This window comes from Pseudorca crassidens, chromosome 2, assembly GCF_039906515.1.
Source record: "Pseudorca crassidens isolate mPseCra1 chromosome 2, mPseCra1.hap1, whole genome shotgun sequence".
NCBI lineage: Eukaryota > Metazoa > Chordata > Mammalia > Artiodactyla > Delphinidae > Pseudorca > Pseudorca crassidens.
In genome coordinates this window covers 38,086,323-38,099,240 of record NC_090297.1, presented here as the reverse complement: position 1 = coordinate 38,099,240, position 12,918 = coordinate 38,086,323, and the positions used below count along the sequence as shown (strand labels likewise).

Below are 12,918 nucleotides of genomic sequence, written 5' to 3'. Positions count from 1 at the left end.
TTAATCATTACTGCTTCAAATATTTGTTCTCTTCCCTCCACTAACCCCCTCCCTCTCTTTCTCTCTTTCCTGGGCCATTTGATATTGTCCCTCAGCTTACTTTTCCTTTGGTCATTTAGTTTTATTATTATTATTTATTTATTTATTTATTTTTATTTTTGGCTGCGTTGGGTCTTCATTGCTGTGTGCAGGCTTTCTCTAGTTGCAGCGAACGGGGGCTACTCTCAGTTGCAGTGTGCGGGCTTCTCATTGTGGTGGCTTCTCTTGTTGCGGAGTACGGGCTCTAGGTGCGTGGCCTTCAGTAGTTGTGGCATGTGGGCTCAGTAGTTGCGGCTCGAGGGCTCTAGAGCGCAGGCTCAGTACTTGTGGCACATGGGCTTAACTGCTCCACGGCATGTGGGATCTTCCTGGGCCAGGGCTCGAACCTGTGTCCCTTGCATTGGCAGGCGGATTCTTAACCACTGCACCACCAGGGAAATCCCTGTTCATTTATTTTTAATGTTTTTTTCTCCTGTTCTTCAGTTTTTATAGTTTCTGTTCTGTTTTATAGTTTCTGTTCTGTCTTCAAGAACAGAAACTAATTCCAGTACACTAATTTTTTCTTCTTTATCAGTGACTAATCTTTTGTTAATCTTGTCCAATGAATTTTTTATTTCAGATACTGTATTTTTAAGCTTTAGAAATTCTATTTGATTCATTTTTATATTTTCTACTTCTCACTATGTTGACTGCCATTAAATCCTTGAGCATATTTGTCATAGCAATTTCAATGTCCTCGTCTACTATTTTATCATCTCTGTCGTTCTGGGTCTGTTTACTTACTTTTTTTATTTTTCATTGAAGTATAATTGATTTACAATGTTGTGTTAGTTTCAGGTGTATAGCAACTATGAGTCATATATATATATATATATATATATATATATATATATATATACACACACACACACAAATATATATATATTCTTTTTCAGATTCTTTTCCCTTATAGGTTATTACAAAATACTGAGTATAGTTCCCTGTGCTATACAGTAGGTCCTTGTTGGTTATCTATTTTATATATAGTGGTGTGTACATGTTAATTCCAAACTCCTAATTTATCCCTCCCCCTCTTTGGTAACCGCTCCCCTTTGGTAACCATAAGTTTGTTTTCTATGTTTGTGGGTCTATCTCTGTTTCGTAAATAAGTTCATTTGTATCTCTCTTTTTTTTTTTTTTTAGATTTCACATATAAGCGATATCACATGATATTTGCCTTTGTCTGTCTTACTTCATTTAGTATGATAATCTCTAGGTCTATCCATGTTCCTGCAAATGGCATTATTTCATTCTTTTTTGTGGCTGAGTAATATTCTATTGTATATATATATATATATACCACATTTTCTTTATCCATTCACTTGTCCATGGACATTTAGGTTACTTCCATGTCTTGGCTATTGTCAATATTGCTGCAGTGAACACTGAGGTGCATGTATCTTTTTGAATTATAGTTTCCGGGACTTCCCTGGTGGCACAGTGGTTAAGAATCCGCCTGCCAATGCAGGGCACACAGGTTCTAGCCCTGGTCTGGGAAGATCCCACATGCCGCGGAGCAACTAAACCCATGCGCCACAACTACTGAGCCCACGTGCCACAACTACTGAAGCCCATGCACCTAGAGCCCGTGCTCCACAAGAGAAGCCCTGCTCGCCACAACTAGAGAAAGCCTGCATGCAGCAACAAAGACCCAACGCAGCCAGAAATAAAATATAAATGAATTATAGTTTTCTCCAGCTATATGCCCAGGAGTCTGTTTATTGACTATTTTTTTCCTGGTCACATTTACCTGCTTCTTTGCATGTCAAGCAGTTTTTTTTACTGAGTGCTTGGTATTGTGAAATTAACATTGTTAAAGGCTGGATTTTGTTGTCTTCTTTAAAATGTCTTGGAGTTTGTTCTGACAGGCAGTCAGGGTTTTGTTTGTTTGTCTGTTTGTGAATCAGCTTGATCCTTTTAAGGTTCCTTTTTTTAAGATTAGTTATAGCCTATCTTGAGTAGCCTCTCTCTATGGCTAGTTTTAGCCCTACTGCTGAGGTGCAAGTTCAACAGGAATTCTAGCTGGTCAAACTCAAACATCTCGGGGACTTCCCTGTGGCACAGTGGTTAGGAGTCTGTCTGCCAATGCAGGGGTCACAGGTTCGATCCCTGGTCTGGAAGGATCCCACATGCCGCAGAGCAACTAAGCCCACAAACCACAACTGCTGAGCCCGCCAGCCACAACTACTGAAGCCCGCGCGCCTAGAGCCCGTGGTCCAGAACAAGAGAAGCCACCACAATGAGAAGCCCGCCCACCACAACAAAGAGTAGCCCCCGCTCCCCACAACTAGAGAAAGCCCACGTGCAGCAAGGAAAACGCAACGCAGCCAAAAATAAATAGAATTACAAAAAAAAAAAAAACCAAAAACAACACCTCAAACATCTCCTAACGCTCTGCTTACAGCTTTGGGAATTATTCAGTTTACAGCTACCCAGTAGTCCTTTGCCTGGCTACGTGGAGTTTCATTCTATTCATTTGCAGCTTAGTATTCAGCAACAGACTTAAGCATCCTCTAAGGAGAATTCAGAGCTTTCTCTGGTAATTCCCTCCTCTTTATGATAAAACTAGCAACATTTTGCTAAATATTCGCTAAAATCTGAGTAATGAGTTTAGGGCTGTTCACTGTAAAATTTCAGTTTTGCTGTATGTTTGAAAATTTAATAGATGTTTGAAAATGATCAGATTACATACAACAAATATAATAGCACCATGTATATAGGTATTTGTGAGGATTATACATCACCGTGAAATGGGTTCTAAGTCAGAAATGGCTGGAAAATGCTGGCCATCCCTGTAGTTAAGACAATAGGTCTGAAGCACAAGGCACTCACTTCTGGCATGGCTCACTTTCTGTGTATGACTGTTTACATATAGGTCTTTCTCATGTGCAACCAGAGATTGCAAACTAGTGAGGCAAAGCCAGCCCATAGATGTGTTTTATTTGGCCTAATGCTTTCAAAAAGTTGGTTGTCCACATTTAAAAATTGGGAGATTTCACATAAAACAATTGATCTGGCAACAGTGGCTGTGCATTTCCACATAGCAACAGTTGACTGCAGTGAAAAGGCAATTTTCCGATGTCTGCTGGGACTGCTTCCCTCAGTTATCACTCAGGTAGTTGTTTGCAACTCCTAGTCCTCAGCTGTCTAATATGATAACCACTAGCCACACAAGACTACTGAATATAAATTAATTCAAATTTAATTATAATTAAAATTTAAAACTCAGTACCTCAGTCTCATTAGCCACATTAGCATATTGGACAATACAGAATAGAACTTTGCCATCATTGCACACTGTTCTATTGGAGAGTGCTGACCTAGCCTGTCTCCCCCGTTGGAACAGGCAACATTTTTCCTATCCCTTGGGCAACATACCCTATTAGTAATACTTCGGAGCCTCATCACTATTTACTGTTTTTATGGGGAAATATGCCATGTCCTAACACTAGACATAAGCTTATGGATGGCTCACAGCACTAGCTGTTGCTTTAAGTCTGAAACTGGCCTCTGTTCTACACATTTGGAACTTATTGTGGTTTATTTTTAATAATTTCAAACTTTAACATTGATACAGCATTGACATCTTTCAGACTCCATTTAAGTTTTAACCAACTGTCTCAATAATCCTTAACAACAAAAGGATCCAGTTTAGAATCACATGTTGCATGTCTTGTCTCCTATCTGAAATGGTTCTGCAGTCTTTCCTTGACTGTCACACCCTTGACACAAGTTAAGGATTATTTTGTACAGTGAACAATTTTATAGAATGTCCCTCAATTTGATTTATCTGGTTGGATTCATCTAATCTATTTCTCGCAGAAATCCCAATGATACTGTGTTCTTCCTATATTATTTGTCCCATTATTGGTGATCCCAGCTTTCATCTAAGCTGTCTGCGTGTCTTCTACAGTGTACTTTCTTCTTTTGTAATTAATATGTATCCCCTTCTCACCAAACTTTCAGTTGATTCATTTATTAGTATGGCTCATGGATCTGTTTTATTCAGTGAGTTATAATCCAGTACTTTCATTATATATTTTGATGCTCAAATCGTCCCAGATTTGGCTATACTCTTGATATGTCCCTATCATTCTTTGAGCACTTCCTTCTTTCTGGAACAAATGTTCAGGCTCATCTTATACTTTCCCCATCCCAGCCCTGGAATCACCCATTTCTCCAACAAGCCCTGGTTCCTTTTACTGGAGAATGAAGCCCTTTGTGGGCCAAGGTAGGGAATGTATATATTCCCTACATATACAAATTGGCATCTGTATTTACTAAAATTGAAACCTGTATTTATTTAGTTCATACAAATAACACTGCAGGCTTCATTCTGGTTTTATCCTTTTCAATATTTGTAACTCCATTCTCTGCTAGCTCTCATTATCGTCAATATATTTACTTATTGGATCAATTCCCCGTGTATGTATGTAACAAATCTTCCATTGTCAGCACCGCCTAGCCAGGCGCTCTTTTCTCACCCTGCTTTGACTCAACTACCCCCTCCCCTCCCCCTTAAAAAAAATTTTTTTTTAAATAAATTTATTTATTTTGGCTGCGTTCAGTCTTCATTGCTGTGCACAGGCTTTCTCTAGTTGTGGCGAGCGGGGGCTACTCTTCATTGCGGTGTGTGGGCTTCTCATTGCCGTGGCTTCTCTTGTTGCGGAGCACAGGCTCTAGGCACACGGGCTTCAGTAGCTGTGGCACACAGGCCTAGAGCACAGGCTCAGTAGTTGTGGCGCACGGGCTTAGCTGCTCCACGGCACGTGGGATCTTCCTGGACCAGGGCTCGAACCTGTCCCCTGCATTGGCAGGTGGATTCTTAACCACTGTGCTACCAGGGAAGCCCCCCAAAAAAATATTTTTAAAGAAAAGCAATCTTGGGGATTTCCCTGGTGGTCCAGTGGTTAAGACTCTGTGCTCCCAATGCAGGGGGCGCAGGTTCAATCCCTGGTACAGGACCAAAGATCCCACATGCCTCATGGTGCAGCCAAAAAATGAAATGAAATGAACCATCTACAGATTTCAAATAATAAAAAAGAAAAAGGGGAAGGGGAAGGGGAAGGGGAAGGGGAAGGGGAGGGGAGGGGAGGGGAGGGGAGAAAGAAGGAAGAAAAGCAAACTTGTTGGACACTGAGACCAAAAACTGTCAAAAGACACTTTTGAGATAAAAGAAACATTCATATGAACTGAGTATTTAATGATATTAAGCAATTACTGTTAATTTAAAGTGTGATAATGGCATCAAGGTTAAATTTTTATAAGTCCTTATCACTGAGAGATATACTTGCTAGGTAATGGGTACATGGGGGTTAATTATTATTCTGTCTATTCTTATGCTTGAAAATTTTAAATTAAAAAAAAAGGACAGAGGGCTTCCCTGGTGGTGCAGTGGTTGAGAGTCCGCCTGCTGATGCAGGGGACATGGGTTTGTGCCCTGGTCCAGGAAGATCCCACATGCCGCGGAGCGGCTGGGCCTGTGAGCCATGGCCGCTGAGCCTGCGCGTCCGGAGCCTGTGCTCCACGATGGGAGAGGCCACAACAGTGAGAGGCCCGCATAACGCAAAAAAAAAAAAAAAAAGGACAGAAGGCAAGATTGCTGATCACTGGACTTTATTAAGATGGAATCATTGATAATTACACAGAAGCTACCTGCCTAAGCCAAAAATCCTTGAGGTTCACATGAACTTAGTTACACAAATAAGAAACAAATGGCATGTTCAAAACCATAAGGAAATACCCCGAAGCCCGGGTGATGAAGGCTGAGGTGAACGAATCTGCACATTTACTTCAAGCTGTTAAAGAGTTTGTGGGCCACCTGGATGGAAAGAAAAGGATGTCATCAACTCGTATCTCTAATGTCATGAGTTACAAGGGCCTTCATAACCTCGAATAGTACTGCCTCTCCTCCCACCACTTGCCTTCTGACACCCCCACACCCTTCGTGAGCCCTAGTGAACTCCCTTCAATTACCTGACTCCTAGCTCCCTTCTAACCAGAACTCTCTTTCTCACTTTTTCATCTTTTAATTTTCCTTCAAAATCTAAACTTACATGTTATTTCCTGCAAGCTGTCTCTTAACAAGCTCCTGTCCCTCCTGTCTTCCCCACAGAAACTTATGCCTCCCATATCACAGCGCTTATTAATTCAACAAATATTTATAAAACATCTACTATATGCCAGATACTGTTCTAGGTGCTGAGTGAGTCACAACGGTAAACAAGACAATATCTCTGTCTCCTCTGGAACTTAGAGAACAATGAGAAAGATAATATATATATACTTTGATAGTGATAAATGCTATGAGGAAAATAAAATAGGGGCAGGGGGAGGGAATAGCAACTTTAAATAGAAGGGTCAGTAAAGGCTATCCTGAGGTTACACCCAAGAGATTTACCAGTTTACTAACCGTTCTACTTCTGTCTCTGCTGGCTTATAACTCAGTGTAGAACGGGACTATGCTTGTCTCATTCCCAGATCTTAACCTAGTGTTGCCTCATAAAAGTATTATAATAATGTAACATTTACCATTTTAGCCATTTTAAACTATCCATTTCTGTGGCATTAAGTAATTCACATTGTCCTGCAACCATCAACTTCCAGAACTTTTTCATTTTTCCCAACTGAAACTCCGTACCCATTAAATAATAATTCCCATTTCCCCCTCCCTCCAACCCCTGGCAACTACTATTCAATTTTCTGTCTCAATCAATCTGACTACTCTAGATGCCTCATATAAATGGAATGATATTTGTTCTTTTGTGTTTGGTTTATTTCACTTAGCATGTTTTCAAGGTTCACCCATGTTATAGCATGTGTCGTTTCTTTCCATTTTAAGGCTCAATAATATTCCATTATATGTGTATACCACATTTTGTTTATCCATCCCACCAATGGACACTTGGGTTGCACCCACCTTTTGGCTATTGTGAATGCTATGAATATGAACATGTATGCACAAATATCTATTCAAGTCCCTGAACAGAGTCTCAATTCTTTTGGGTGTAAACCAAGAAGTGGAATTGCTGGATCATATGGTACTATGTTTAATTTTTTGAGTAAAGTACTTATTTCTTTTTATTGCCAAATAATATTCCTTTATATGGATAAATCACATTTTATATATCCATTTATCAGTTGTTTTGTTTCCAATTGTGGCTATTACGAATAATGCTTCTATGAATATCTGTATATAAGTTTGTGTAGAGATGTTTTCATTTCTCTTGGGTATGTAACTACAAGTGGAATTGCCGGGTCATATGTTAACTCTACGTTTAACCTTCTGAAGAACTGCCAGACTTTTCCATAGGGCTGTACCAATTTACATTCCCATAAGCAGTGTATAGGAGTTTCCAGTTTTTCCACATCACCAACACATTTTTCTTCATGATATGGAGAATTGTATATAAATGTTCCCTCTTTCCACTAAAATCATGTTGAAAAAAAAGTTGTATGAATAATTATATATAAACCAGAGGATGGATAAAATATGAATATATATCAATGGAAAAGAATATAATGCCTCTTCATAATATTTTACATGTACATGTGTTTATTATGATTTCATTTTTGTTTAAAAATCTGCTAGTATATACCAGAAAATGTGGTAATCTCTAGACAGTATGATTTCAGTTGGATTTTTGTCTTTATAAAAAAAAATTTCCAGGGAATTCCCTGGTAGTCCAGTGGTTAGGACTCTGTGCTTCCACTGCAGGGGTCACAGGTTCAATCCCTGGTTGGAGAACTAAGATTCTGCAAGCCACGTGGTGCAGCCAGAAAAAAAAACAAACAAAAATAATTTTTTCCTTAACTATCACAATGTGTTTAATATGAGCCTGTGTATGAGTATGTGTACATGTACATTTGTGTGTTTGCATTGTATATTATAGAATTAAAACAAAATACCTAAATTGGGATTGCTGAAGCATAAATTATGGAAGTTGCCTGAGTGGAGATCATTAACTATTTTACTAGTTATTTAAACTATTAAACTATAACTAGTGGGGAGTTTATTGATTTATTGACCCCCTTCACCCATTTCTCCCTATCTTTTTGATTATAGCCATCCTTGAGGTATGAAGTGGTATCTCATTGTGGTTTTGATTTGCATTTCCCTAAGAGCGTTAAGCATCTTTTCATATGCTTATTAGCCACCCAATCAGTTTTAACATAAACAATCATATTGAACTTTGCCTACCCTGTAATTTATGAAAATACCTTACTGTTATATGTAAGGGAGTCAAACACAAGTTTACTTAAAAAAGCAAAACAAAACAAACAACTTTTGTACCAACTATTATGTACAAGACACACTGGAGGATATAAATTATTTTAAAGAGTAGACTTTCGTACTTAAAAATACAAAATCCAGCTTCCCCACTGTTTAGCAGTGTAAATTAGAACATCACTTCTCTTCTCTGAGCCTCAGTTTCAGCACTGTCCTGCCTCTAGGATGAAAAGGTGGTCAGCACCAAGTCTTCCCTGGCCACTATAAGCTTTCCCCTTCCTGACCTTAGGCTGACTTACACAGTGGTCCCTTGCATGCAAGAAGTCTAAGAGCTCCTCTGTGCAATCCTCTGTCTGTGACCTGGAGGATACACGCTCATCACAGAGCTCTAGCTGCTCCCGAGCCTTTACACATTTCTCCAGCTGCTCGCATTGCTCTCTCACTGTTGTTAGGGGATCCTGAATGAGAAACATACACACACACAGAAAACCAAAATGGGGGTTTTAGGAAACCCACAAACCATAAGCTTTGATTAATACAACCACCAAACCAAGGTGCTGCCTCTGAATTACCGTGCAGAAGGCCAGCTGGCAGAGCCACACTGCTGCCAGAAATGGCAGAATGGGGTCTCCCATTCAATTCTGATGCTAAGTAGTAGGGGAAAGTTTCACATTCCTGCCTTCCAGGGTTGCCAGTACGCACTGAAAGCCTCAGTCCTATCTGAAAAACAAGGTGGTAAAGGAAACCTGGCCAAACTTGAAGTAGATCTATAGGAGGCCTTACTTGTTAACACAGCATTTTGGGATATGTAATGTCTGTGAATTTCAATTCCCTTCGTCTGACAACCAGGCCTATGCACTCCAGCTGCCCAGCTAGAAGGGTAATGTTACATGGAGAAGGACAATCTAAGAAAGGTTCCTTCTAGAATTTTTATTAAACCACAGATAGCATATGATTGAGTACCAGGCCTTCAAGATGCTACTCTGCTCCCTGATACCATGACTGGAGAAGCCTCAAACCCAGAGAAGACTCAGCTTCCCAGGCCCACACGCCCCCCAAACACTGTACAGGAGGTATTAAAGGATTTTTCCACTCCCATTCTCTCTAAGGTGTCAAGACTCCTTAAATTGCCCTTAGAGTTTCATGAAACTCAAACTTTCTTTTACTGAGAAGGTTCCAAACCTGAGACAGCTCTTACCACTAATTCCTCCTCCTCCTCTTCTTCCTACAAAACGAAAACAAAATTAATGTCAGCAGCAATTTTATAATACATATATTCCCAATCATATTGATGTTGTAATCACTGAGGATAGACATTATTAATCTTTTTATATTTTCTGTATTTTATGATGATTTGATGTTTTAGGAGACGTGCTAATCCTGGAGACAGCCCCTCCCAGGACTGGCTAATTTCTAGAGTTAGCAAACAACTTGCCTGGGGGCACACATTTCCTAGCAAACCAACCAATCCAAAACCCTTCTCAACAACCACCTTTCTCTAACTCTCCTACACTAAACCAATTATTGCCACTGCACTAATCACATCAGGGCTAAGTGTCAAACAAACAGGGACCAGCCCAAAGTCCACCACGAAATTATCCACTCTTAAACTTGCTAGAGCACACCTATCCTGCCTCACTCATTCCATTTTCCTTCTGCTCCTGATTGATCCAAGCACTTCCCCATGTGGCCCTGGGTGGTATGGCCCACCCCCTTCTCTTGGGAACTATAAGTAATAAACTCTTCTTTCAAAAACAGTTGTCTCATCTTAGTTATGCTTTGAAGAAGGGTGATAAATATTCTAGACAGGGCCACTTCAACTTTTTACCAATTATACAATTTAAATTATTTTTTAATAAATTGTAAAGTAGTTTAAATTTTAAAAAAAAAGTTGTCTCCATGCTTGTAACCTTACCCTACCTGATTAAAACAAGTCCTGGGTATATTTCAACAAGGACACACAATTTCACATTCATCAGTAACAAACTTAAGTGCGCACAACATTCTAACATTTATAAGCACTTTCATATCTGTAATGATTTGATTAATCACAACAGTCCCTTAAGGGGCTCCCAGTTTAGGAAAAACAAACACTAATTAAACATTTTCTGATATAGATTCAAGCTGTCATATTAAAACTGCCATATCAATTTTAATGTATAGATTTTACAAATACTATGCTATATGTAATACCTAACTGTATCTGTAGTATATATGTAATATATTTATGCTCATTAAATGTTTTAATTTTTTCTGGAAAAAAAAAGATTCAGGCTGTCAGATGTTCATATGGAATCTGCATAACTTAAGTAGTTTATTCTAAATTCTGGTAGGTCCCAGTATTACCAGAAATAGCTAAATTTAATCCTCACACCCCAAACCAAGTTAGGAAGAAAGCTAACATTTTTTTTTTCCTAGGCTCTGAACTTGAATTGGGAACATGAAAATAGCCAGACCTAAACTCTACTTTAGCCAGAGCTTAACTAAAGATAGTTTCAGTCACTGCTTTTTGGCTTGCTGAGCTCCCAGGACACTAAGTAGATTAACAACATAAGTGCACCAAAGGTCTACACAACTCCATTCACAAGCTTGAAAACATCAGGCCCTACCTGTTACTCCTGATTCAGGTGCACAACCTTCCAAGAGGAGCAGTGTAAAAAAAATTCCCCTTGGGAGCAACAGCATAGGCCTGAATCTGTGGCTTAGCATAGTCTGATCAGTAACTCAACCTGCCAAAAAGTAAGGCATTTGCCTGACTGTGCATGCATGTGTCCACATTTGGGGGAAGGGAAAGAAAAGGTATACATACAGAAAAAAAGAACTAGCTCAGAGATCCTTCACTGTGTTTACAAAATTCCAATACAATCTGCCCCATTCTCTACCATGACCTTCAGTGAAGGGACCAAAGCTCATGAAAGCTGGGAGTGAGGGGTAGGGCAGGTTCAACTGTAATCCAGGCTATTTATTCTTACAATTAGCAAAGGTGTCTTCTAAACATGAAGATGTTACTTAGGAGGTAAAATTCTAGTTTTCCATTAAACAAGGTTTCTTAACCTTACTCTTTAAAAAAATTCATCTTGAATGAAGTTTTTCCAGAAAACTGAAACCACATTCTGCGTGAGTTAGAAACTGGAAATTAGCATCCTAGAAGCAAGACCTTTATATCCTTTCCCTATTAGCAATGCTACTACACTGATCATTTTATGTCTTTGATAATTTTCTGACAAAAGTATCATGGCATGTTTTGGGAAAACAAATCCAAATACAAGTCTGAATATAGACTACTTCATGTAAAACTTCATGTCAATGAGAAAAACCAAGGTCACACTACATAAAAAGATTCAATCTCCAAGAGGAACAGGTTCTTCATAACAAACTTCAGTTTTCTTATTTTAAAATTGACTACTTGTTTGCTTTCTTTTCCCTCATCTACTGCTGTGGTGAGCCCTACTTAACTTTCTGGTATACTTCCAGCTGAACTTCTTGAGGCTGGCTCCACTTCTTTCTGGTCCTCTTTCTCATAATAAGACTAGAAAAAATTATGGGATAAACTAGTTTCCAACTATTCTGAACCCACAGCTGTCGGGAAGTGACCAGAAAACAAAGAAAAGACAGGAAATATGATGGGAAACAAAAAACTAGCTGGCTTCTGTAAAACTGTGCAACACTGTGGCTAAGTCTTGGCTCTGGAACCATGCTGCTTGGGTTCAATTCCTGGCTCCAATATTTACTAGCTGTGTGTCCTCAGACAAGATATTTAACCTCTCTATGCTTGTTTCCTCATCTGTAAAATGGCAACATTAAGAGTACCTAATTCTTACCTCACAGGACTATTGTGTGGCTTAAATGATTTAGTACATACAAAGCACTTGGAATCGTTAAGCAGCCAATAAATTATTATTACATTGGCATTCTCAGTCAGGGAAAGAGCTCCCTCTTTTATCACAGAATTATACCGCACATCCCCACACTGTCCCCAAAGACACCTCCCCCTCCCTCCACCCAAAGAAAAAGAAAACACGTTTTCACAGAAACTAGCGTTAAGGCCAGCTGCCCGGAACCTCCACAGAAGATATGGCAGGATTCCCGACCCGAGCTGAGGCGAGGGCTGGGTTGGTTCACTTGCTCCCAAACCCGACAAACTAGGGGCTCTGAACACCTGACTGACTAAAAACACAGGCACTGCTTTTACAAAAGTTTAGTCCACACAGCATTTTCGTTCTCGTTAAACCTTCACCACATTCATAGAATGGGCAAGCCAAGGCCCAGAGAAAACCTAGTCATCTACTTGCCCAAGGTCACTCGACGAACTCCTGGGAAGGGTTGGGGGAACCAGCTCTCCTGACCCTGCAAACCCAACGGGGGAAACGTTTTTTGGCGGGCTAGGTCCTGAGCCTCAGGGCTACGAAGAGGGTCGAGTCGCTCGCCCGGTCTTACCTCATTGGGATCTCCGGACCCGGTCAGCATCCCTTGCTCTTCCTCCAGCACCATGTCCGACTGCTGTTGTGGATTCAACACGAGCAGCAACAGCGGCACCTATCCCACTTCAGGATCAAGAAGGACTTGTAAGGGTCACTCAGCGGATATCCGGCGATCTGGCCGGAAGTGCG

At 40.0% G+C, this 12,918-nt stretch overlaps 1 protein-coding gene across 2 annotated transcripts; it reads right to left on the bottom strand.

Moving 5' to 3' along the window:
• Nucleotides 1–5,677: 5,677 nt before the first annotated feature.
• Nucleotides 5,678–12,906, bottom strand: UQCRH (ubiquinol-cytochrome c reductase hinge protein). 2 transcript variants are annotated; one of them, XM_067726013.1, is made up of 5 exons: nucleotides 12,746–12,873; nucleotides 9,507–9,533; nucleotides 8,881–9,028; nucleotides 8,608–8,766; nucleotides 5,678–5,899 (listed from the first exon to the last, which is right to left on the bottom strand). In XM_067726013.1, the coding sequence occupies exons 3-5, from the start codon at nucleotides 8,941–8,943 to the stop codon at nucleotides 5,867–5,869; spliced, it is 255 nt and encodes an 84-aa protein (XP_067582114.1). In that variant the 5' UTR covers nucleotides 8,944–9,028; nucleotides 9,507–9,533; nucleotides 12,746–12,873; the 3' UTR covers nucleotides 5,678–5,866. The 2 variants fall into 2 exon arrangements, with proteins under 2 accessions (XP_067582114.1, XP_067582113.1); XM_067726012.1 differs by lacking the exon at nucleotides 8,881–9,028 and having other exon boundaries at nucleotides 12,746–12,906.
• Between the last annotated feature and the right edge of the window lie 12 nt (nucleotides 12,907–12,918).

What these genes read in the sequence shown, in the direction of transcription:
- UQCRH (XM_067726012.1), bottom strand. Translation starts at nt 12,799, where the DNA reads ATGGTGCTGGAGGAAGAGCAAGGGATGCTGACCGGGTCCGGAGATCCC. An exon ending in GGTCCGGAGATCCCAATGAG is followed by an intron (nt 9,534 to 12,745) that starts GTAAGACCGGGC and finishes TTCGTTTTGTAG; the next exon opens with GAAGAAGAGGAGGAGGAGGA. An exon ending in AGGAGGAGGAGGAATTAGTG is followed by an intron (nt 8,767 to 9,506) that starts GTAAGAGCTGTC and finishes TTTCTCATTCAG; the next exon opens with GATCCCCTAACAACAGTGAG.